The sequence below is a fragment of the Vulpes vulpes genome, chromosome 8 (assembly GCF_048418805.1).
Source record: "Vulpes vulpes isolate BD-2025 chromosome 8, VulVul3, whole genome shotgun sequence".
NCBI classification, from domain to species: Eukaryota; Metazoa; Chordata; class Mammalia; order Carnivora; family Canidae; genus Vulpes; species Vulpes vulpes.
Genome location: NC_132787.1, coordinates 90,009,094 through 90,034,634, shown reverse-complemented (window position 1 = coordinate 90,034,634; position 25,541 = coordinate 90,009,094). Strand labels below are relative to the sequence as shown.

The following is a 25,541-nucleotide window of genomic DNA, read 5'->3' as shown; positions in this document are numbered from 1 at the left end:
GGGATGGGTCAGAGGTATGAGGAAAAGATTTGAAATCCAACCTTGGCAAGATAGAACAAGATGAATGAGAGATTATAAAAGCATGTCAAGGGGGGGAGGGGGGAAAAAAAGCATGTCAAAACATGACTATTATCACAGCATATTAGTTTTTTTGGTGAAAATTAGAGCTTAGTGTTGTGCTGTGATTCCCTCCAAACCAATATAGATTACCTGTGGATGATTCAACTGGAAAACAACTGGTAGCTGAGGCCATTCATTCAGGAAAGAAAAAAGAAGCAATGATCCAATGTTCACTGGAAGCTTGTCGAATCCTTGATACTTTGGGATTGCTGCGGCAGGAGGCAGGTATGTGGAAGACTTTTTTTTCTTTAAAAGAAAGAAAGCAGAGGAGACAGAGAGGGAGGGAGAAGGAGAAAGAGAGGGGGAAAGAGATAGAGATGGACAGAGACAAAGAAAAAGAAAGAGAAAAGGAAGGAAAATTTAACACAAGGCAATAAAATATCTTTCAGGGGAAGGTGTAAACTGTATAGAATTCTGTAGTGAAAAGAAAAGATTCCATATCTCAGTATTCAAAGGAAGCCATTGTATATATTCTCCTAGACATTTTTTATGGGTATAGATGTATGTTCAGAATTAGGTCCTTTAGGGGATCCCTGGGTGGCTCAGCAGCTTGGCGCCTGCCTTTGGCCCAGGGCGTGATCCTGGAGTCCTGGGATTGAGTCCTGCCTTGGGCTCCCGCCATGGAGCCTGCTTCTCCCTCTGCCTGTGTGTCTACCTCTCTCTCTCCCTATGTCTATCGTGAATAAATAAATAAAATCTTAAAAAAAAAATTAGGTCCTTTAATAAAAGCAAGCACTGGACAGCCCGGGCAGCTCAGTGGTTTGGTGCCACCTTCAGCCCAGGGTGGGATCTTGGAGACCCAGGATCGAGTCCCATATTGGGCTCCCTGCATGGAGCCTGCTTCTCTCACTGCCTGTCACTGCCTGTGTCTCTGCCTCTCACTCTCTCTCTCTCTGTGTTTCTCATGAATAAATAAACAAAACATTAAAAAAAAAAAAAAGACTACCAATGACTCATAACAAAATACACCTGTTCCTTGCCCTGCCCCTCCTCAGTCTTCAACTTTAGAAGGCTTTTTAACTCTTTCAGTTATTCCTTTTGGCATTTAAAAATATCCATATTTCTAAAAAGGAAGAGTGTGCTGCTTTATTTTGAGTCATTTATTTTAAACATCTACTGACTCTGTTATATTAGTAGTTAGTATTTACATGATTATGTTTATGCAAATATTAGTCATAACTTGGCAGTTTTTTCTTTTGTTTTTCCTAAAGTTAATAATTATGTTTGTTTTTTATGTATTTGGATTTTATAGCTCTTGATCATTCTTCCCACACCTTTCAATAACCTTTAAATATATTTTCCCACATCGTCAATCACATTAAATAATTGATCAGTTCTGACTTTTTTGGAAACATTTCTCCTAAAGAGCACTATTTTTTTTAGGACTTAGTGCTCTCTGAGTTGCTGCAGGACTGTCAACTGGACCTTACTTTGCTGTTATCCTTGAGATTTCCTTTGTCTTTTTTCAGGGTTAGATTTTCTGTTTCTTGATTCCCAGATTCTCAGGTTTCTTGGTGTATTCCTTGTTTTATTGGAGTATTTCTTTCTATAGTTTTAGCAGATTAAAAAGCTGGTACTACAGTAGAGGGCATGGATGATTATAGTCTTCAGTGGATTTCACATCTTTCATTTTTCTTGATCTACTCTCATTTTGGTGGAAATCCTCTAGTGGATTCCTCAGAAAGGATGTATAGCAAGTAAACTTTATTAAATTCTCCATTCTGGAAATATAACTATTTTAGCTTTACTCTTGATACTGTTCAGAAACATTTCTGAAATTAGCCATTAGTCATTTAATCCCTCTGTTTTCTCTTTCTCTCTGGAGTTTTGTTATTAGATATTGAACATCTTAGACTGACCATATAAGTTTTCTTTTTTCTTTGCTTTGTTATCTCAATGTCTTTTTGTTCTTTCTGGGAGATTTCTATAGCTTTATCTTTCTATCTCTAGTTTGCTATCAAGATTTTAATTTCCAGGGTTCATTTTTGTCCTTTGAACATTCATTTTTTAGAAAAGATTTTATTTATTTATTTGAGAGAGAGTGTGCAGGCAGGAGTACGAATGAGGGGGAGGGGCAGGGGACAGGGAGAGAAAGAGAGAATCTCAAGCAGAGTCAGCACTAAGCACAGAGCCAGATACAGGACTTTATCTCATGACCCTGAGATCATGACCTGAGCCAAAATCAAGAGTCAGACGTTCAGGATGCCTGGGTGGCTCAGCAGTTGAGCATCTGCCTTTGGCTAAAGGTGTGATCCCAGGGTCCTGGGATTGAGTCCCACGTTGGGCTCCCTGCGTGGAGCCTGCTTCTCCCTCTGCCTATGTCTCTGCCTCCCTCTCTCTGTGTCTCTCATGAATAAATAAATAAAATCTTAAAAAAAAAAAAAAAGGCAGATGCTTAACTGAGCCATCCAGATGTCCCTGAATATTCATTTTAAAAACATAATATGCTATCGTTTCATGGGTTGTAAATATCTCATCACACTGCTAATCTGTGTCCTTCAGATTGCTTTTCTTTTTTGTGTGTGGTCTCTATCCTGCACATTCGAGGTGTTTCTCAGGGCACCTGGGTAGTTCAGGGGTTGAGTGTCTGCCTTGGGCTCAGATCGTGATCCCCCGGGTCCTGGGATCGAGTCCCACATCGGGCTCCCCTCAGGGAACCTGCTTCTCCCTCTGCCTATGTCTCTGCCTCTCTCTGTGTCTCTCATGAATAAATAATTAAAAAAAAAAATTTTTTTTTAAGTTTTAGAGGTGTTTCTCAGTTGTATAGTTCTTGGTTGTAGATTCTTATTTGGGGACAAAAAAGGTGCTTGACAGCTTAGACTATATAGGTGAGACTTACTAACTTTGAGCAATAATATGGAATAATGTTGGTGGGCCCTTTATTGGGGAATTCCTCATGTAAGTGTCCTTAGGATTTTCCTCTTCTGCTAGCAGGATTCCTTAGAGAATATTCTTCCAATCTCCTGCATGAAATTCCTGGAGCTAGAGGCTGGAAGATAGCTGAGCAGATTCTCAATATCCAGCTATTTTCAGGATGGTACTATTTTTAGAATATAGTACCCATGCTCTTGTCAACTGGTCAGTCCACAATGCAGACTTTCCATCTTACCCTTTCTAGAGATTAACTTCTGGATTTTTTTCTGGGGATGGCAAGGAAGTGAGCAGGCAGGGAGGAGAATCTATTTCTCAACTAGCTTTTACTCTATTCTGCCTATTTTAGCACTACTATCCATCCTCAGTTCCAGATCCTTTCGTAGATTCTGCAGTCTCATCAGATTGGTTCTCAGCTTTCCTCACTGTTGGTTTAGAGTTCATCTTTATTAGTTCTGCTAAGTTAGTTTCCACTTGTCTGTCTACTTAATAATTTCCAAAAATGAAATGTTACTATCCCTTCTCTCATTCTGTCTGATTTGTAGATTTAGTATTTTTATCTTTTTGTTTACTTATTTTTTAAGGAAGCTCTTTACCGAGCATCGGACTCAAACTCACAACCCTGAGATCAGGAGTTAGGTGCTCTACCAACTAAGCCAGCCAGCAGCCCCAGTATATTAGTGTATTTATTTATTTATTAGATTTGTGTTTTTTAAAAAGATCTCTTTACTACAGCTTTAGTGGGATATGAGGAGAGAGTAAACTTAGAGATGTGTGTTTAATGTACCATCTTAACCTGGAAATTATGGAGTTTATATTAATAAGGACTGTTTTGGTTGTAAGTAATAGAAACCCAATTCAAACTAGCTTAAGGGAGAAAAGTTATTGGCTCTAGAAGGTGGGAAGAGTAGCTTACAGCATTGAAGGAAGAACTGCGTGAACCAGGACTTTTAAATTCTGGTCCTATCAAACTAGAACTGTCAGTATCACCAGGATACCATAAAAGCTGTATGTGTATATCTGATCAGTTTTATGAGTGCATGGTTTTATTTTACAGATAGATTCTTATCCTATGCAGAAAAGGTGACTGCTCACAGCCTGAATTTATATCTTCCCTCTTTCCTAACTTCATTGGAAAGAGAGTCTTTTTTTTCCTTATATCTAAATATAAATATAAGGGAAAGATTCTTACTGATTTGGCTTTGGTCACTTGAGTACCCTTATTCCAGATGGAATGGGGGAGGAGTTTTCTAGAAGAAAAGGGATACTTTTACCAGAACAAGGGGAATAAGATGGCATAGGGTAGACAAGGAAGTAATAGGTCCCGTAGTCCCCTATTATAAGCCTTATACATTTTCATGGTTACAAACAATGTTGCATTGATATCTATAGGACAAATTTCTCTAGTGGAATTGCTGGTCAGTTGTATTTTTATTATTGACAGATGTTGTGGTATTGACCATCAAAAAGGTTGTATTAATGTATATTCCCAACAGTTGTTTGAGAGTTCCATTTCCCCATACCCTTGCCACATTGGGTATTATTAATCTTTTTTCTAATATATAGGTGAGAAGTGGTATCTCATTATTTTAATTTGTATTTTTTTTCTTTTTTAAAGATTTTATTTATTTATTCATGACACTACACAGAGAGACGAGAGAGAGGCAGAGACACAGGCAGAGGGAGAAGCAGGCTCCATGCAGGGAGCCTAACGTGGGACTCGATCCCGGGTCTCTAGGACCACACCCTGGGCTGAAGGCGGTGCTAAACCGCTGAGCCACCCAGGCTGCCCTAATTTGTATTTTTTAATTATTAAAAAATGTTTAACATCTTTTTTTCACCATTTGGATTTCTTTTTCTGTGAACTGCTTTCATTATTTTTAAAATTTTCTTTTGAATTATTAGCCTTTTCTTTGTTTACCTTTTTCCTTTTTTAGCTCATGGATTTTTGAGAACTTCTTGTTCACTAAATAATTTAGCCCTTTGTTTTAATTCTTTCATTGTGGTAAAATATACATCACATAAAATTTACCATTGTAAGTATTAAGTGTATTAAATACATTCACATTCTTGTGCAACCATCACTACTGTCCATCTCAGAAGTTTCTCATCTTCCCCTATTAAAACTTTGTACCCACTGAACACTAACTTCCTTTCTTCCTTCCCCCAGCCCCTGGTAATTACCATTCTACCTTCTGTCTCTGTGAATTGAACTACTCTAATTAACTCCTATAAGTGGAATCATGTGTGTCTGGTTTATTTCACTTAGCATAAAGTCTCAACCCTTTGTTTTTATATGTAGTTTGACAGCTTATTGAGTCTTGCAGTAATTGATGATATTTTAAGTTGCTTACCCACTTGCCTTTTTCTTTTTTTAAAACTCATTTCATTACCATTTATTTTATCTCCTAGTATCTCGAAAAAGGAAAGCCAAGAACTGGGAGGATGAAGACTTTTATGATAGTGATGATGACACATTTCTTGATCGGACTGGCCTTGTTGAAAAGAAGCGTCTGAACCGAATGAAAAAGGCTGGGAAGATTGATGAGAAGCCAGAGACCTTTGAATCATTGGCAAGTTTTACTTATAGAAATAGCTATGGTAGTTCAATTTTTATGTAAGATAATATATTATTTAAATTTGTTTTAAAATTTTAATTTTTAAAACAATAGCATTGAAATCTGGTAGTGAAGTATAACTTTCTTGATCTGCAATTTGTTAGTAATAACCAGTCTTATCCAGGTTGGAAAAAAGTTTGGCTTGCTGCTAGCCTCTGTCTACCTCTAGGTAGATACTGATTTATTAATGAACCTTCTTTGAATATGATTAACAGCATATCCAAAAAGAAAGGAAAATTCAGACATTCTGAAGTGAAATCAACTTTAGACTTTTGGCAGTCAAGAATTGTGAAAGGAATTTTGAGGAGTATACTTTATTAGTAGTCTTAAACAGTATATCCTTTATGAAATCGTCATAAGATGGCATGTGTTTTCACTATATTAAGTAGTATTGAGAGCTTTAAAACATTACCTAACATTTATTTTTTTGATTTACCAATGAAAACAAATGCCTTGAGTTCTTTCTTTTGAGTAACATCAAGTCTATATTCTGTACATTCAGTTTAATTATGAATTCAGAAATTAATTCAAATTAAACCCATGAAAAATGTTAGCTCCATAAAATTCAGATTTAAGTGGATTTCTGAATTAATCCTCTTAAACAAACAAAAAAATCCTCTTAAACCTTGTAACAATAGTGAAAATAGGAGGAAGACCGGAAAGCTACCATATTTTGAGAGAAGAAAAACATTTGTTCACCCTGTTAATTTGGGTATTACAGGTTGCAAAATTAAATGATGCTGAAAAGGAACTTTCTGAAATTTCTGAGAAACTGAAAGCCTCAAGCAAAGGTAAGTTAATGACCTATTAAACAAATATGTATTGGGCGTCTATCATAGGTACTATATGCTATATGCTTGTCAGCACTGAGGCTAATAAGATATACAAAATATGGAGCCTTTCTTTTTTTTAATTTTTTTTTAAATATTTTTATTTATTTATTTATGAGAGACACAGAGAGAAAGAGAGGCAGAGACACAGGCAGAGGGAGAAGCAGTCTCCATGCTGGGAGCCCAATGTGAGACTCGATCCCGGGACTCCAGGATCACGCCGTCTGGGCAGAAGGCAGGCGCTAAACGGCTGAGCCACCCAGGTGTCCCTGGAGCCTTTCTAAGGAGCAACATAGCATCTTTGAATGAGAAAGAACATTATAAATTATTTGGTTTAAGCTCTTTATGTAATAGATGATGAAAATAAAGCCCATGGAGGCAAAGTGATATCCCAAGGTCTTCAAGTTATCACCTGTTTTCTTATTCCTACTATGAATAATGTCCTCTATCCAGCTTTACGTTAGTGGATTTTTTTAAAAGGATTTATTTATTTGAGAGAGAGAGTAGAACGGGCAGAGGGAGAGAGAATCTTAAGCAGACTCCTTCCTGAGTGTGGAGCCTGACATGGGGCTTGATCTCATGACTCTGAGATCATGACCTGATCTAAAATCCAGAGTTGGATGCTTAACCTGTTGAGCCACCCAGGTGCCCTTGTTAGTGACTTTTCTATGGAAACTTTGGCTGAATTTTAAAATATTTGAGGCCATTTTTCTGAACATGTATTATCCTTTCTTGGACAGCTCTATCAGAGTCACCATCTCAGGACTCTTTAGATGCATTCATGTCAGAAATGAAATCAGGGAGTGCATTGGATGGTGTGTCCCGGAAGAAACTTCACCTGAGAACTTTTGAACTTAGGAAAGAACAACAGAGACTTAAAGGGTTGATAAAAATTGTAAAACCAGCAGAGATTCCAGAGCTGAAAAAGTAAGTCTTCATTATAATTAAAATTTTAAGAAGGCATGTTTGAATAGATAACATTTTGAATTATATCATTGTTTTCTTACATAATCATTACAGAATAGAAATAGAATGTAAGAGGCCCTTTAAAGCACAGGAGACAGTGATTTCAGAGTCAAAACCCATTTCATTTATGAAATATAGACTTCTATGGAATTTTTATTTATTTATTTATTTATTTATTTATTTTAATTAATTTTTATTGGTGTTCAATTTACCAACATACAGAGAAACACCCAGTGCTCATCCCGTCAAGTGTCTGCCTCAGTGCCCGTCCCCCATTCCCCTCCACCCCCCACCCTCCGCCCCTTCCACCACCCCTAGTTCATTTCCCAGAGTTAGGAGTCTTTATGTTCTGTCTCCCTTCCTGATATTTCCCAACATTTCTTTTCCCTTCCTTTATATTCCCTTTCACTATTTTTTATATTCCCCAAATGAATGAGAACATACACTGTTTGTCCTTCTCCGATTGACTTATTTCACTCAGCATAATACCCTCCAGTTCCATCCACGTTGAAGCAAATGGTGGGTATTTGTCGTTTCTAATTGCTGAGTAATATTTGCTATGGAATTTTTAGAGAAAACTCTATTGATTCTTGTTTCATTGGAAGACTCTGAATTTTTTACTTAATCTTTTAATGCAGAGTAAACTTCTTTAAAGAGCAACATGCACAAAAGACTAGTATCCCTAATATATAAAGACCTTTGAATAAGTAGACAACCATCTAGCAAAGAGAAAAATGGGAAAGGGGTATTAACTGACAGGCCACTGAGAAACAAATAAACATAGCTCTTAACTATGTAAAAAAAGTGCTCAATCTTGCTCATAAGGGAAATACAAATATAATAATGTAATATTTTTTAATCTATGATTTTATCTTATTTTTTATTTTTTAAAGATTTTACTTATTTATTCATGAGAGACACAGAGAGAGGGGGAAAGAGAGAGAGGCAGAGACATAGGCAGAGGGAGAAGCAGGCTCCATGTAGGGAGCCCGACGTGGGACTTGATCCCTGGTCTCCAGGATCACGCCCTCGGCCGAAGGCAGCGTTAAACTGCTGAGCCACCTGGGCTGCCCTAAGCTATGATTTTAAAACCCCAGAGGAAATAAAAGTACAGATTGTCATTTTAGCACTTGATTTGTCATTCCTAAGAACCGGTTGATAACTTTAATATATTTAAATACTGTGTAAAAAATATATTTTTTATTTATTTTTTATTTATTTGAGAGCGAGAACACAAGGCAGGGGAGGAGCAGAGGGAGAGGGACAAGCAGACTCTGCTGAGGACCTAGCCCTGATAACAGGGCTCAATCCCATAACCCCGATATCACGACCTGAGCTGAAATCAAGAGCCAGATGCCCAATGGACTGAGCCACCCAGGTGCCCCCCTATATTTAAATACTTTAAAGTGGACTTTCTTCCTTTAAAATGGAGGAAGGCATAATCCCCTAAAGTTGATTTTATTGGTTAACTTTTGATTTCCAATAGTGGAAATTATTGGAAGAAATTAACCTAAGTCCATTTGCAGAAATCTAGAAAATTTTTGAGTAATTTGTAAATAGGATTTTGGGAATAGTTTTTCCCAGACTCGGCTTGTATTTGTGAATGTATGAATGTATACATGGTGTGTGTGTGTATACGTGTGTGAGAGAGTGAGAATAAGATCCAGCCTTTCAACTTGACAGTATTTTCAAATTTTGTTCTATGTGGTCTCAACAAATTTTGAAAATGTTGAGTAGGTTGTTGTGGAAACGAGCAATTCCCAATGAGCACAATCCAGGTAGACATCTCAAAAACTGGGTATTGCCTGGGTGGGATCACTCATTTATGAAGATAATTAACTCTGGAAAGTTTCTTATTTTCTTTAAAATTGTGTTGTCCTGTATAGCACCCAATAGTCTCCTGTGACATTAAAATTAAATGAAATTAAAAATTCAGTTCTTTAATCAAGTAGTCACATTTCAAGTTCTCAGTAGCCACATTGTAGCTAGTAGCTTCTGTATTGGACAGTGTAGAAGTAGAACATTTCCATTATTGCAGAAAGTTCTGTTGGACAGTGCTACTTTAAGTAGGCTCCATGCTGGGCGTGGAGCCTGACTTGGGTCTCAACTCACCATCCTGAGATCCAGACCAGAATTGGGATCAAAAGCTGGCCACTTTTGATGACTGAGCCACCAAGTGCCCCATGGACAGTGCTGCTTTAGATTGTGTAAGCATTTAGGCAGCCCCTTTCCCATATACAAAGCCTATAACTTGATGCTAGGGACATTGCATAGATAAGTATCTAGATATTAGAAGGCACCTTTTTTTTTTTTTTTTAATAGAGATGTTTTTGGAGCCCTTGATCATCTGTACAGAAAATTAATCCCCAAATTACTAGCAGGTTTTTAAAAGATGTATGTATAATTTGGATATTTCAGTAAGGAGGGGAGTTAGCACTCAAGTTAGATTCCCTGGCTTTCATTCTTGGTTCTTTTCATTCTCAGCTCTTTGGGTATTTTGAGGCAAGTTATGCAATTTCTTTGACCTTTGCTTCCTTCAGCTGTAAATTAGAAGTACTAGTGATGTTGAAAGATGACATGAATAGAGGTGTCTGGGTGGCTCAGTCAGTTGGGCATCCTACTCCTGGTTTTGGCTTGGGTCAGGATCTCAGGGTCATGGGATCAAGCCCCACGTCAGGCTGTGTGCTTAGCAGCAAGTCTGCTTGGGATTCTCTCTCCCTCTGCCCCTCTCTCATTCATGGTGCTCTCTCTCTTTTTCTTTTTCTTTTTCTTTTTTTTTTTTTATTTATTTATGATAGAGAGAGAGAGAGAGAGAGAGAGAGGCAGAGACACAGGCGGAGGGAGAAGCAGGCTCCATGCACCGGGAGCCCGATGTGGGATTCGATCCCGGGTCTCCAGGATCGCGCCCTGGGCCAAAGGCAGGCGCCAAACCGCTGCGCCACCCAGGGATCCCCTCTCTCTCTTTTTCTAATAAAATAAAATCTTTTTTAAAAAAGGAAGATAACATGAATAGCACTTGACAAAGTGCTGGCATGTATGTATTATTATTGTCATCGTCCTATTTTGCTTATACCTAGCAGCTATTTATAACATTGTGTTTATGGAGAAAGGATAAAAACTCCCAAGACATAGAACGGGTGAACATTAACATTGAGTTTTAATTCTAACTCCAAAATCGTTTCCCTTGGTAAGTCATCCCTGTGAGGGAGGGTATGCCAGCTTCCTCCAGAGCCTCCCTTCATGCTGTCTGCGTGTCTGCTTAGTTTCTCCTCCCTTTCCTACATTAGATCTGTCCTTTAGATGTGTATACCTTCTCTCTCCTCTTGTGACTTGAGGGTTGAACTTCCAAACTTTCTATCTAACATTTTTCCCTCCTGACCCAAGTAGCTCTTGCAATCCCATCTTCTGTCTTTTCATATCCTTGGGGTGTCTTTGTTCATCCTCCAGACCAGCCAAGCTATTTAATAGAGCTGAAAAATATGTGTTGTTCTTGACTTTGTCTTTGTATGCTAGAATCTTCCTGAAGCCTTTGAAGAGGGCCTGTGAAGGATAATATTTGTCAAAGAGTCTTTAAAGCCAGGCAGGCAGAATTCTTCTGGTGGCCTTAGCAAGGCAATGGGTGTGTCTGTGGTGGAGAGCACAGGGCTAAGGCTACACTCAGGAACACTGCTGAGGGGATAGGACTTAGGTAGAAGAAGGCAGTAGTGGCATATGGGGCTTTAGCATGGAACAGCAAGGTCGATTTCTCATATGGGTCCCTGTGTGTCCGGAGTGCCATCTCGATTCCTGTATTCCAGAATGCAGGCCTGTCCTTCCCTCTCTCTATCCTCATGCTATCTCGCCTACTCTCTGAGTGTCTGGTCAACTCAACTGCTATTCGTTTTGTTTTTGCTCATTTCTTGTTTCCCTCTGCTCTTTCCTAATTTCTACAATCTCTTGTTTTTGCTCTTTTTCAGCTTTACCTTAGTGGGGTCAGCTATTAGAACTCTCTTTGGCAAAAAAAAAAAAGAACTCTCTTTGGCCATTGAGAATGGTGACAAGCTCATTAGTTGTAAGGTCTCTCATATGTCTTTGTCATTACTTATCACGCAGTGTAGCTCCTACACACACTTTTTTTTTTAAACTTCTGTGATCAGAGCTTTTGTGTGTGGTTATAAGTGTGAACTCCAGGTAAGTAAGACACTATGCGTCCTCTTGAGAGGTTGGTGGAAAATAGGGCTTTACACCATGGACTCATCCTGCCACTCGGTGGCAAGGAATGGGGTCTTGCCCCTTTGTCAATGACCTTTGTAGTCAGTATCATTTTATGAAGGTGAAGTCATGGCATGTTACAACTTACTAAAGTCAGACCCTCATCTTGCTCTGAATAGCCCTGTGAGAGTCAGCATTCAGATTCTCTTGGCCTTTTCCCATTTGTATGCTTAGATGTTCATTTTTTGGAAATTTTTGTTTTGCCAAAAGTTTGTCATCATCCAGGGTGTTTTTAGATAAAATCTTGGCCTTGCCAGAATAGATATGTATAACTGTTCTTTCTTCTTAGGACTGAAAGTCAGACTACAGATGTGGAAAACAAAGCTAAAAAGCTTACATTGCCTCTTTTTGGTGCCATGAAAGGAGGAAGCAAATTCAAATTAAAAACGGGAACAGTAGGGGTAAGTTGTGGGTCATGGTGTTAAACTTTTAGCTTTCAAGTCAGTTTGCATGTAACTGATAGGTACATTGACCATCTATTTATTAATTAGTGATAAATGTTGCGTTTAAGAAGTGTTTCTTTTCCTAGTGAGTGGATGTTGTGGCATTTAGATTCTGCTAACATATGTGAGTCACATAGTCCCTGCACCTGGCCCTGCCATATGATGTTCATTTAATCCCTCTAACACTTCATGATGTGTGGGAATTATAACCTTTCACAGGTGAGGAAACAGGGTCAGAGAGGTTAAATATGAGATCACATCATCATTAAGTGACTAGACCGGCAGTCAGATCCAGGTCCACTGTTTCTTGAGCTTCATCATCTTTCTACTATCCTCTAACACTTCACTGGTGAATATTTTTGCTTTATGTACATCACTTTTCAGAGATTCAGCTTTTAAAAGATCTTCATCACCTAAAGAGCTAAACCTTATGTATTAGTGTGTGAGGGCTGCCCTAACCAAAGCACAGACTGGGTGCCCTATATGACAGAAATTTATTTTCTCACAGTTCCGGAGGCTGGAAGTCCCAGATCAGCATGCCAGCAGGGTTGGTTTTCCCTGAGGTCTCTTTCCTTGGCTGGAAGATGGTTGCCCTCTTCCTGCATCTTCTGTGCACTTGTACCTCTTAGAAAAACACCAGTCATCTTGGATTAGGGCCCCACCCTAACGCTTTCTTTCAACGCACCCCTTTAAAGAGTTTATCTCTAAATATGGTTACCTTCTGAGGCACTGGGGATTGGAACTTAATGAATTTTGTGGGGCCAGAATTCAGCCCCAAGCACCTTGAATTAGGGCAAACTGCCCCCTGGTGGCAGAAGCCTGAAGTCGCAGGTTGGCGTGAGATGCAGGCTTTTCTGTGAAGGTGGAGGAAGGGAGGTACTTGTGTTTTAATTAGAGGAAAAAGTCTTTACTAAAAAGCTCTCTTGGGCAGCCCCGGTCGCCCAGTGGTTTAGCGCCGCCTTCAGCCCGGGGTGTGATCCTGGAGACCTGGGATCAAGTCCCACATCGGGCTCCCTGCATGGAGCCTGCTTCTCCCTCTGCCTGTGTCTCTGCCTATCTCTGTGTCTGTCATAAATAAATTTTAAAAATCTTTAAAAAATAAAATAAGTAAATAAATAAATAAATAAATAAATAAATAAATAAAAAGCTCTCTTTAAGGTTTACTGAATTAAATCCTATATTTAAAAAATGAAAAAAAAAAAAGATGCGTTCAGTATATACTTTGGTACTTTTTCTCTATTCCTTAAGCTCCAATCAAATTTTTCTAATATTTTAATTAAAAGGTCTTTTAGAATATTTGGCTTTATTCTTCAAGAAATGTCTTTAGGGGAAAAAAAAAAGAAATGTCTTTAGGGGATGCCGTGGTGGTGCAATCAATTGAGCATCCAACTCTTGGTTTCAACTCAAGTCATGATCTCGGTTGTGAGATCAAGCCCCAGCGTCAGGCTCTGTGCTCAGTGCAGAGTCTGCCTGAGAGTCTCTCCCTCTCCCTCCTGCTCTTTCTCTTCCTGTCTCTTTCTCTCTGTTTATCGCTCTCTAAAATAAATAAATAAATCTTAAAAAGAAAAAGAAATGTCTTCACAATCTGTTTTACTGATTGACATGTCTTATTTCTTTGAAATTGTGTTAAATCTAAAATGAAAAAACTCCACAAATAATCTGTTTCTTAAAAATGTGTGTCTGATTTTCCTCTGCAAAATTTTGTGATGAATTAAGATCCTTTAACACCATGAGGGGTAACAGGACAGAATTCTTGCAGCTGACATTCACCTGCAATAAATGTTTTTGTTCCCTACAAGCTGTTTTAAGTGTTCTGTACTTAATATTCTTTTGACCCTAGAAACTTATAGACCTGTGTGTTAAGGGTCCATAGATGGATAAAATTTCATATGCAAGTCCTACTTCTGGCAGACTTCTGCAGGGTTCATCAACCTAGAGAGGTTAGATATACACATTTAGCTTAACCTCCTTAAAGAGATTTGTTTCTTTGTTATTATTTGGAACTATTTGTTCATGGTTTTGTTTTGTTAATAGAAGTTACCCCCCAAGCGTCCTGAACTCCCTGCAGCTCTGATGAAAATGAAGGATGAGCCTGAAGTAGAGGAGGAGGAAGAAGAGGAGGAGGAAGAGGAGAAGGAAAAGGAGAGGGATGAAAGGGGGGACATGGAGACTGGAAGCAGTAGGCTGCAGCAGGAGACAGAGCTGGAAGAAGCAGTGCAGGACACAAGGCCTCCTACTGACCTCATGTGTTCTAAAGAAACAAAAACCCATGGTAATATTTTTCTTCTCCTTCCTGTGGTGTTCAGTAGGGCATTTTCATTAATTGTGCATTGTTTTGAAAAGCCAAGCCAGTTCTTGCTTGTGCATTTTGACTCTGTGGCACTTGATGATATGTAATACAGTGGACTCTGGAAACATACTTTTTTGCTCTTTGACTGTCAGTCATTATTTATCATTGCCAAATAAGGAGGGGATGCATTTCCTGTCTATTCCAGAATTATGGAGCACTGAAAGCTGTGGAATCTGAAACCACAGCTGTTGTGGAACAATCCTGAGCTGCTGCCATTGTGTGATTAGAGGGCAGTAGAAGAGGGTGCATGATGGAGCCTAATCAGTAGTCTCAGTGTAGACCTCCCCTTAGTCATTTTTTACCCCATCCCTAAAACGGAGGCTAAGCATACCTGTGCCCACAGAACACACTTCCTAGGAAGTATGATGCGTTGTTCATCTTTTTGCACATGGTACAGGCAGAGAACCCAGCACAGTCTTCACCAACCTCTGCCAAGGCTTGATGACAAATGACAAAAGAGGGAATTGGTTGGTTTTAACTATGTTTTCTTCTGATTATAAGAGAAAGATGTATTCATTTTAGAAACTTCAGATCCTACATAAAAGTCCAAAGAAGAAAAGAGAACTCTCCTGCAATCTCATCCCCAGAGATCATTGTTCATTTTTCAGTATCCTCTTGTCCCTTGTCAACTGCAGGAGTTATTTCCCTACAGGGTAGCCAAACTACTTGGAATTGTTAACACTTTGTAGAAAATAGGGAGCATGAGGGAAAACAGAACAGAAACTGACATTAAATATTTATGGGAATGCATGCCATGTCTACTTCCAGAACAAACCAGGCTTGTCTGTATAAAGTGCCAGGTCTGGTATGGAGGCCTTCTCCTGAATCATCCTCAGTTGGTTGAGAAAAGTTTCTGTTTTTTTTCATCTGTGAGAGATCTTTTGTTTTTGTGTTCTCCTTTGCTTAGTTATTGGCAAAATGCTTAGCCTTTTCAAACAAGGTACTTACACATACTCTTTTAGAGTCCAGTCTTTGATCCATACATTGTGAGGGTGGCATGTAAGGTTAGCAGGAGGGGGAGTAATAAGTGTTGAATTTTTTTTGTTAAGAGACCAAAGGAAATATGTGTATGTATAAAAATGGTAGATTTTTAAATTTGGTAAAGATACATTAATGAATAAATCTGCAACTGCTTAGGGATTACTCTAGGCCTCTTTTTTATTTCAATATTAGGATCATATTGTACATGCTATTTTATAACCTTTTTTTTTTCTATGTCTTAAAATATTTTTTTTTTGTCTTAAAATATTCTTTTAAAATGTGGAGTCAATAAGGAGCATAGTGGTCCATCACATGCAAGTGCCATAATTTATGTAATCACCTCTCTATTGTTAGACCTGTATGTTATTTATTAAATTTTGCTATTATAAACATATTGTATATAATAAATCTTGGTATCCGTCTTTGATTATTTTCTTTGAATATGTTCCTGGAATTAGAATTTCTAGGCCAAGGAATATATACATTTTTAAGGCTTTTGGTAAGTAGTGCTGAAAAGTTTTACCTCAGAGTTGGCCAGTTTTTAAAGTGGAAAACTGATTTCTCTGTTAAACATATGGAGGCACATTTTTTTGCAAATCTAATTAAGGTTATTGAAGCTAATGACAGTAAAGCTGGATGATTATGTATTTACTTAGCTTTTCCTGCTTTTGTTTTTGTTTTCTTGGTTCCCCACTATGAATTAAATAATAACAATTTGCTCTGGTTCTGCATTTTATAGAAAACATGTCTCAACTCACCCAACTGGAACAGATTAAAGATTATCAAGAGATTAGTGAAACAGCTGCATCATGTGAGGAACCCTCAGGCAAGTAGTGTAGCCGACTCTGTTGCTGCTCTGCACACAAGCAACCAGCTGGTGTCAGAGAGAAGTTGGCAGCTGAGCTGAAGCAGCAGGAGAATGGCCTTTCAGACACTGGGGAGATGCTCTTATAAGGGCCTTCGACAGTACTGGAATATATGAGAGGTTATGTGTGGTGCCATCCCAGTTGCCTTTCTTTATTCCTTTTTCTGCTTCTTGGGGTTCCATCTCCCTGATCTACAAAATTCCTACTGCCTTTGTGCTTCCCTCTGTCCATGCAAGGCCCTCCATAATTTTCCATCTCCCAGAGATGAGTCTGTCCCTATCTTGGCAGTAATTCCAAAACTATTTAAAGAAGTTGGTTGAAGGGTTGTCCTATCGAAAGGACCGATTTTGAGGCCTCTGAGTGGTGTAGTTGGTTGAGTGTCTAACTCTTGGTTTCAGCTCAGGTCCTGATCTCGCGAGTTGTGGGATCGAGCTGGAGTTAGGCTCTACACTCAGCGCAGAGTCTGTTGGAGACTCTCTGCTTCTGTCTCTCCCTCACTTGCGTGCTCTCTCTCTCTCTCTCTCAAATAATCTTTAAAAAAAAAAAAGAGACTAGTTTTCTACTGCTTTTAACTGTAATGGTTGAACTGTAGAATAGTAAAATCAGCCCCATTTTCCTTGCCCCCCTTTTTAAAAAAGATTCTTTTTATTTGAGAGCAAGATTGAGAGAGAGTGCATGAACAAATTGGAGGAGGGACAGGGGGAGAGAAGCAAACACCCCACTGAGCAGAGAGCCCTGCGTGAGGCTTGATCTCAGAACCCTAGGATCATGACCTGAGCCAAAAGCAAACACTTAACCAGCTAAGACACCCTTTTCAAATGGTGCAGTTGTATTCAAGCTTGTAGAACAGCCTTAGGATTTGAAAACTAGGGTTATTAGCAGAGAGAGAATTCTCTAAAGATAGATAGTCTTTATAATAGAAGAAAAAATTTTTTTTAAGATTTTATTTATTTATTCATGAGAGTCAGAGAGAGAGAGAGGTAGAGACACAGGCAGAGGAAGAAGCAGACTCCGTGCAGGGAGCCTGATGCAGGACTTGATCCCAGGACTCCAGGATCATGCCCTGGTCCGAAAGCAGGCACTAAATTGCTGAGCCACCCAGGGATCCCCAATAGAAGAAATTTTTGAGAATTTGTTACATGTTTGCTTCAATTTTTATAATGCTCTTTTAGGGGGAATTTTTTCTTTTCTGTTTTACTTATTCTGAAATAGCTATTGCCTCTTGTTTTTCTTTTTCTCAAATTAGCATCAAAGAATAAATATGAGAAAAACAAAGATGAACTGAAGAAAAAAAAAGCTCCTGGTCCAGGCAAAGTAAGTACTTAGCCATAATCTTCATCTCTCTAGAAATAAAAGTGAATCCCCTTGTCATGGACCACATTCAGAAGAGTGAATTTTTAGGGATTGTCTTAGTAGAGTTCCCAATTGCCTAATCTAGAAATCCAGGCTCTCTTTTATTTTTGAATTTTTATGTTTTGCATTCTCTATTTTTGTCTCCATCCACATGGTTCTCTACTACTGTACATATACCTCTTTGATTAATTTGTGAATCTTTGTTCATATCCTTTTATGCCATACAAAGACATTCGCATAATATATTCTAATTTGACTGTTTATTACATAGAAGATAGAATGTAATGTACTGCATTCTATCAGGAATTTTTTTTTTTAACCCATTGTGGAAATCACTGGTCATCAGTATACCAAGAGCTTCCTACTATGTGGATACCTAGCCAATCCCCTGTGGGTGGATACTTGGGTTGTTTTTAGTCTTTCATTGTAACAGTGCTATAATGAATAATCTTGTGTATACATAATTTTGTATGGATACAGTAAGTTCCCAAAAGTGGGATTGCTAGATTGTGTCAGGAGTTCCCTAAGACCCTCAGGCTAGGCAATTCACAGAAAGCCTCACAGGACTCAGTACGTGGTTGTGCTCACAGCTATGATTTACTAGAGTAAAAGGATACCAAGCACAGTCAGCAAAGGGAAAAGACCATGGGGCAAAGTTTGAGGAAACTAGGCATAAGCTTCCAAGAGCTCTCTTTCATGAAGTCACACAGGATGTATTTAATTCCCCTAGCAATGAGTTGTGACATCTTATGAAATGTTGCTAACCAGGAAGGCTCTTTAGAGACTCAGTGCCCAGGATTTTTACTGGGGACTGATCACAAAGGCATCTTCTGCCTGACATGTACTCAAATTCCATTTTCCCAAAAGGAAAGTAGATGTTCAGTATGACCCATATTGTTTTTATAGACAGTTTAGGCGCAGTGAGCCACTTAAGCTTATCAGGTAGTAAGAACCCTGCTGAAATCAAATCCTCAGATACCAAGTGAAGGCCAGCATTGTAAATAGGCCTTTCAAGGGATAGCAGTCAGGCTTGCCCTGTTAAGTCTTTTCTGTACTTCGATCAAAATACAAATGTCAAATTTCCCTCTATGAGGGTTATACCATTAGAACTCATACCTCTGTTACAGTCCCTTGTAAAAAACATCACTTCACTCTCACTGGCTGAGAATCAGCTTGTTGAGGCTTTACAGGAAAAAGTCAAGGTTCAGAGAGAGAGTGTGCTGCCTTTTTTTGGTTACTTATGTCAAGGTAATTAATGGAAGCTTTTCTCTCTTAATTTTTATTTGCTGATAGGCATAGGGACAATAATTCTTAAAGTTAAAATTCTTTTGAGTAAAATAACCTATCTTTTCTTCGCAGCTTCCAGCAATACTTTCCTCCAAATATCCAGAAGATGACCCAGACTACTGTGTGTGGGTCCCACCTGAAGGTAGATTGTTTTCTATTACTTTTCTTCTCTTTTAAGACTTACATATTTATATTTCTGAATAGGTAATGTATGTTTAAGTTTCAAAATAAAGTTTTATAAGAGTATATGGTAAGATGGAGCGCCTAGGTAGCATTTCTTCTCTTCTAAGACTTACATATTTATATTTCTGAATAGGTAATGTATGTTTAAGGTTCAAAATAAAGTTTTATAAGAGTATATGGTAAGATGGAGTGCCTAGGTAGCACAGTTCGTTGTGTCCACCTCTTGGTTTCAGTTCAGATTGTGATATCAGCGTCGTGAAATCAAGCCCCATGTAGGGCTCCTTGCTCAGTGCAGAGTCTGCTTGGTATTCTTTCTCCCTGTGCCTCTGCCTCCCATTCACTCTCTCGTATTCTCTCTCTCTCTCTCTCCCTCTCCCTGTCCCTCTCTCTTTTCTCCCTCTCTGCCTCTCTCCCTCTCTCCCTGTTCCCCTCTCCCTGTCTCTCTCTGTCCTTCCCTCTCTCTCTCTCTCTCTCTCTCTCTCAAATAAGTAGGGGCACCTGGGCGGCTCAGTTGGTTAAGGATCTAACTTTGGCTCAGGTTATGATCTTAGGGTCCTGGGATCGAGCCCCACGTCTGGCTCCCTGCTCAGGGGGGAGTCTGCTTTTCCTTCTTTCTCAGCCCCTTCCCCTGGTCATGCTCTCTTTCTCTCTTTCTCTCTCAAATAAATAAATAATCTTTTAAAAAAATCTTAAAAGAGTATGTAGTGGGAAAGTTCTTCCTTCTAGGGAAACAGAGTAAAAGATCTAAAAAGACATAGCTACTAAATATAATTTGTGGATTCTGCTTACATCCTTATTTGAACAAACAACCATTTAAAAAATTATATACCAGTCAGATAATTTTGAATACTAGCCAGATATATGATGATACTAGAAAATTATTAATTGTTTTAAAGTGTAGGTGATGTTATGTTTTTTAGGAAAAGTCCTTATCTTCTAGGACTAAGTACAGAAATGTTTACAGATGGAATGGTATTTGGTATTGCCTTAAGATAATCCTGTAGAGGTAGAGGATGAGGGAGCATGGAGGGGGTAATAGATAAAGTAGGACTTGCCACATATTGATAATTGTTTTAGCTGGGTGATGAATGGAGGTTCATTACAATTTTTTCTTTACTTCTGCATGTCTTTCACATTTTCTTTACAGTTAAAAAAACAACAACTGCTAGCTTTGCCTCAGCTACTCAGTGTTTTCCTCTAAAGCCAGCCAAATATCACTTTCTTATGAGTTCTTATATATGTCACATAAAATGCTTATGTGAGCAATAAAATACATAATATTTCACCATTGTTCTTACACAAATAGAAGCATATTCTATACTTTGCTGTCTTGCACTTAACACTATATGGAGATCCTTCCATAGCTATTTATAGATTCCTTCTTTCCCTCTCTCCCTCCCTGTCCTTCCTTCCCTAGTCCGTCCTTCCTTCCTTCCTTCCGTCTTTCCTTCCTTTCTTCCATAGTTCTTTTTTATGGTATAGATAATACCATTACTTATTTATTCAGTTCCCTCAATGAATATTTCCTGTGTTTCCAGTTTTGCCATTACAAACAACTCTGCATGGAGGGACCGGGGTTAAGACATTATAAATTTCATTCTATACAGAGTGTACAGCTTATGTTCAAGATCTGTTTGAGAACAGACCCTGATTTTTCAGAACACAGTTCAGGCACACTTTTAAGGCAGTATATGAGATGCTTGCTCTCCATATGGTTATCATAGGTTGCTTTTTTTATGGATCAGGTTTCTAATATACTAGTAGTTAATAGAAATTTTGTTACAAGAAATGTTTGCTTTTTATTGGCTAATAAATGTAAGGATAGAAGTGAAAAGAGGACTATGTCTTGAAGTCATATGCAAAAAGGCAGAGTTCTAGAATAGAAGAAACTGTTTTACTTTTTAGCCCACTAATGTCTGGGTATCTTTTCCCTCCTGACTTTGGGAAAGTGAATGTGTTTCTTTCTTTCTTTATACTCTGATCTAGGCCAAAGTGGAGATGGCAGGACCCATCTGAATGACAAGTATGGCTATTGACTGCTTCAGAATCCTAGAGGAAGATCTTGTGGACCATGTGACATAGGATATTTAGGGTACTATATCAAGTTGAATATCCAGAGAAGGAGTTCAGGTGATCTTTTGTAAAATCTGGTGACTGGCCTTTTCTTCTACTCTTGGCTCTCTAAATTTATCTACTCATCTGATGCCCTTGAATTTGGCATTTATGTTTAAAAGTGTTTGTGTATGTATGTAAAAACCATATATTTGAGAATTGGTAAAGTGAAAGACATAACTCTATTAAAAGAGAAGGAGAAGATGTCTCACGTTTGGGTAAGGCCACAGGGTCTTTCATTAAGTTTTAGGGACTGTGCTTCACTTGAGGAATAGGGTGCTTCTGGCAGTTAGACCCTAGGCTTCACTGATACAGTTTCCTCAAAGAAGTGTTGAAATATGAGGTCATGCCATAGTGTGACCCTGGGTGCCCCAGTCATTCCTGGAACTAAAAGTAGATACAGAGTGGGGGCGTCCTACTCCCTCCTACTATCATCCTCCTGCCAGGTTTGAGAACAGACCCTGATTTATCAGGACACAGTTAGGACCATAGTACCATCTTGTGCACGCAGGCACTAGTCTTGATACAAACTCAGTTCTTTGCATGTCCTGTACTCTGACCAATCAGATTAGTCACTCCTTCTCCCGTGGGAAGGTGCAAATAAGGTCATAGAATGAAAAGTTGGGTGTGTTCTACCCAGCGTGAGGCTTCTCACCTCTATGGAGAGGAGAATAAAAGTTCTTCCTCTCTGGAAACACAAAGAAATGCGAGAAAATATCAACCCCCCCCCCCCGCACCCTCTTCCCCCTCAAAGGTTAATGAAGGCCTCACTTCCACAGGGAATGAATGAAAGCCTAAGAGTGGCAGCAAGGTGGAGAGTTTGTAGATTAGGCTGGAGGCAGATCCAGTGAGCAGGCAGGAGAAACTCTGTGGCCCAGCAAGAAAGTGGATGAGGGTGATGTTTTCTGTCTTTTATATGGCATATATAAAATGTGGCATATATTTTCTCCATTATATGGCATGCATGAAATAGGCAGGGAGCAGTAATGAGAAACTTCAGTTACCCTGACAGATATAGGAGGTCCGGTCTACTGAAAGTGATGCCTTTCATTTCTCAATGAACAATACCAATATTGTATTATGAGAAACTATTATAATTTTGGACTTCATTTAGACCAACAGGGAAGAACTTGATATAAGAACTGACAGGAATTTGTGGGCAGAGTGACCATGCCGCCTTAGATTGAAACTATAAGCAAAGGTCCCAGCCATGTTACTGGTCCTCAGAGGTGGAACTCTTCATTCAAACAAAATCGTGTGTGGGATCCTTAGGCTTGAACAGATAAAAACATATCTGTTCTAGTTTAAGTGTGGCCTTGGAGATGGGATCTATAGATTCTATATAGATACATACCCACAGGCATCCTCTCCCTCTCCCCTCACGATGTTCCTAAGGAATCCTAGGGGCTCACAGAACATCATCTATTTAGGAAGGCAGATTTCTAAGTGTTCTGGAGACCGCAAAAGTGAATAGGTTTCTGTATGCCAAAATACACTCGATCTTAGCCAAAAGGACGAGAAGCGATCCATATGCCAAAATAAAACATAAATCTGTTACTTGTACAGTGAACATCAGTGGTCAGTTGAATTTGGTTGAAAAGATGTGCTCATGAATCTTTACTCCTTTTACTAAATAGGAGACTTTGGGGACATCACTTAAGTCCCCTGAGCCTCAATTCTGTCATGTGTGAAGCAGGGACAGTAATGCTTCCTGTTCTTTGAACCTTGGATTTGTTCTAAGGGTCAAATCAGATGATGTAGAGGGATGTGCAATACAGGGCTTTGAAGGTACTAGTAGTTGTCACTCATTACAAACAGGAGACAAATCCTGACCTGTGGGCCTGGCTCCTCTTCTGAGGCAAGAGACTGGATAAAATTAGTGATTCTCAACTGTGGCTGCGTATTAGAATCACTTAGGGAAATTTGTTAAGTCTTTCATTTTAATACTTGGATCCCACTTTAAATCTGTTTTTTGTTTTTTGTTTTTTTAAGATTTTATTCATTTGTTTGAGACAGACAGAGATAGTGCCTGAAATAGTACAAGCAGGGAGGAGAGGGAGAAGCAGGCTCCCTGGTGAGCAGGGAGCCCAATGTGGGGCTGGATTCCAGGACTCTGGGATCATGACCTGAACTAAAGGCAGATGCTTTACTGACTGAGACACCCAGGTGACCCCTTAAATCAGTTTAATCAGAATCTTTGATGTGATCTCTTTTAAAAAGCACTCCAGCGGGCAGCCCTGGTGGCCCAGCGGCTTGGTGCTGCCTTCAGCCCAGGGCGTGATCCTGGGGACCCGGGATCGAGTTCCGCGTCAGGCTCCCTGAGTGGAGCCTGCTTCTCCCTCCTCCCTCTGCCTATGTCTCTGCCTGTCTGTCTGTGTCTCTCATGAATAAATAAATAAAATCTTAAAAAAAAAAATAAAAAGCACTCCAGGTGATTTTAATGTGCAGCCTAAACTCTACAGCATGGTCAGCAAACCTTTTCTGTTAATGACTACTTTAGGCTTTGCAAACATGCAGTCCCTGTTACAACTACCCAGCCTTGCTATTGGAGGGCAAATGGCCTAAGCAGTACACAAATGGATGAGTATGGCTGTGTTCCAATAAATATTTATAAAACAGGTTGGAGTCCTGATTTGGCTTGCAGGTATCATTGGCTAACCCCTGCTCTAGGCTAATTCATCTTCAAGGACCCATCAGGCTCATGGTGTTTACAAGGACTTTAAGAAGTAATGTGTGCCTCCGTTCACAGATACTTGAAAAGTTTCTGTTCAAAAGGCTAATTATCCCCTCCTAAACTGGGACGTTGCAATTTTATGATCACCAGAAATCAAGGTAATCCCGTCTCCTTTTTAGTCATTACAAAAAATACTGTAACAGCAAGAACATAATATGTTAACTAAATGCAAGGTGTCCCTGGTCAGCTGTCCTGGTCTCCCCAGGACATCTTCTCTAGATTTAAAGAGCAGTGGGAAGCCATTTGGATGTTAGTGATGGTGAAATTATCAGATTTGGGTTTTTAAGAGAACACTCAAAGTTACAGTGTGGAGGAAAGAGGGAAGAGGACAAGAGGATGCAGGAAGACAGGTTAGAAGTCTGCTACAGGGGCACTTGATTGTGGGCTTAGTGGTTGTGCATCTGCCTTTGGCTCAGGTCGGGGTCCTGGAATCGAGTCCTGCATCAGGCTCCCTGGGGGGAACCTGCTTCTCCCTCTGCCTATGTCTTTGCTTCTCTCTATGTCTCTCATGAATCAATAAAATTAAAAAAAAAAAAAAAAAAGTCTGCTACAGAAGTCCAGGTGAGAGATTGTAGCAGCTTGCACTAAGTAAAGATCAAATGCAAAGAGGTACATGGGTCCTAGCAATATCTTGAAAAGTGGAATAGCTGAGACTGAGTGATGGATTGGTGGGAGGAGGGGGTGGAGTTAGAGGAGAGTAAAAGTTCAGTTTTGGACAAGTTGAGCTTGATGTCCCATTGAGACATCTAAGGAAATATGTTGAGAAAGCAGTGGATACAGAAGTCTGGATCTCAAGAGAGAAGGCTGGACAACAACTTCTACCAGGTGAGCCTAAGAGTCAGGAGGGGTTTAAAGACCAGTAGGCAGGCAATGAGTTTATAGCACAGCCCAGTTTTGGATAGCTGATTGCCCTTTTTTTTTTTTTTTTTTTTTTTTTTTGGTATTGGGAGCACTTTTTCTTGGTATGGAAACTCATTTATCGGAGGTAAAAGGTAAAGTGTCAACAGTAAGCAGCGTGCTGGAGAGAAAAAGTCAGAGGTATATATTTAACATTAAGGCAAATCTCTTTGCTTTAGGAAATTTCTAAGGAGTTTGCAGTGCCTGGTACATTCAGATGTTTGTTGAGTGCCTGCCTTAAATATTTTTCCTGGAATTGCCCCAATCTAGGATAGGAATTATGAAGCCTCACTGTCTCCTTGTAGCCCAACCTTTACCAGTTTACCACTTTGTTGAAACTGGATGGAGTTAGCTCTTTTGGGAAATATGACACAATTCCCAGCAAACTTGAGGCTCTTAGCTACTGCCTGGGCATCTGTTGCTTTACCATTGAAATTCTGCCACCTTCCAGATAGGATGTGACAAGTAGCCAGCAGCTGTGGCCAGCTTCCTGAGAGTGGGGAACCAGAGGGAAGGAGCCCTGCCAGCCCAGCCCTGCTGTAGTCAAAAGCAGGAATTCAAGCCCCTGGGCGGGCAGCTGCCTTCCTATACAGGGTCTAATCCAACCCTGTTTGGGCCCAACCAGGTTCAACAGACTACTGGGAAATGACATATAATACTCTCCCTGACCTTTGGGAAG

General features: G+C 39.4%; 1 protein-coding gene across 1 annotated transcript in view; it reads left to right on the top strand.

Annotated features, from left to right (window-relative positions):
• Nucleotides 1-23,849, top strand: part of LOC112932996 (kanadaptin) — a 29,183-nt gene extending 5,334 nt beyond the window's left edge. The window contains exons 5-14 of the mRNA XM_072767897.1: nucleotides 206-345; nucleotides 5,404-5,564; nucleotides 6,331-6,400; nucleotides 7,180-7,366; nucleotides 11,946-12,057; nucleotides 14,134-14,371; nucleotides 16,170-16,256; nucleotides 17,543-17,610; nucleotides 19,009-19,078; nucleotides 21,106-23,849. Coding sequence (XP_072623998.1) covers nucleotides 206-345; nucleotides 5,404-5,564; nucleotides 6,331-6,400; nucleotides 7,180-7,366; nucleotides 11,946-12,057; nucleotides 14,134-14,371; nucleotides 16,170-16,256; nucleotides 17,543-17,610; nucleotides 19,009-19,078; nucleotides 21,106-21,155 — 1,183 coding nt within the window. The 3' untranslated portion in view covers nucleotides 21,156-23,849. The remainder of the gene's footprint in view (nucleotides 1-205; nucleotides 346-5,403; nucleotides 5,565-6,330; nucleotides 6,401-7,179; nucleotides 7,367-11,945; nucleotides 12,058-14,133; nucleotides 14,372-16,169; nucleotides 16,257-17,542; nucleotides 17,611-19,008; nucleotides 19,079-21,105) is intronic.
• The last annotated feature ends 1,692 nt before the right edge of the window (nucleotides 23,850-25,541 follow it).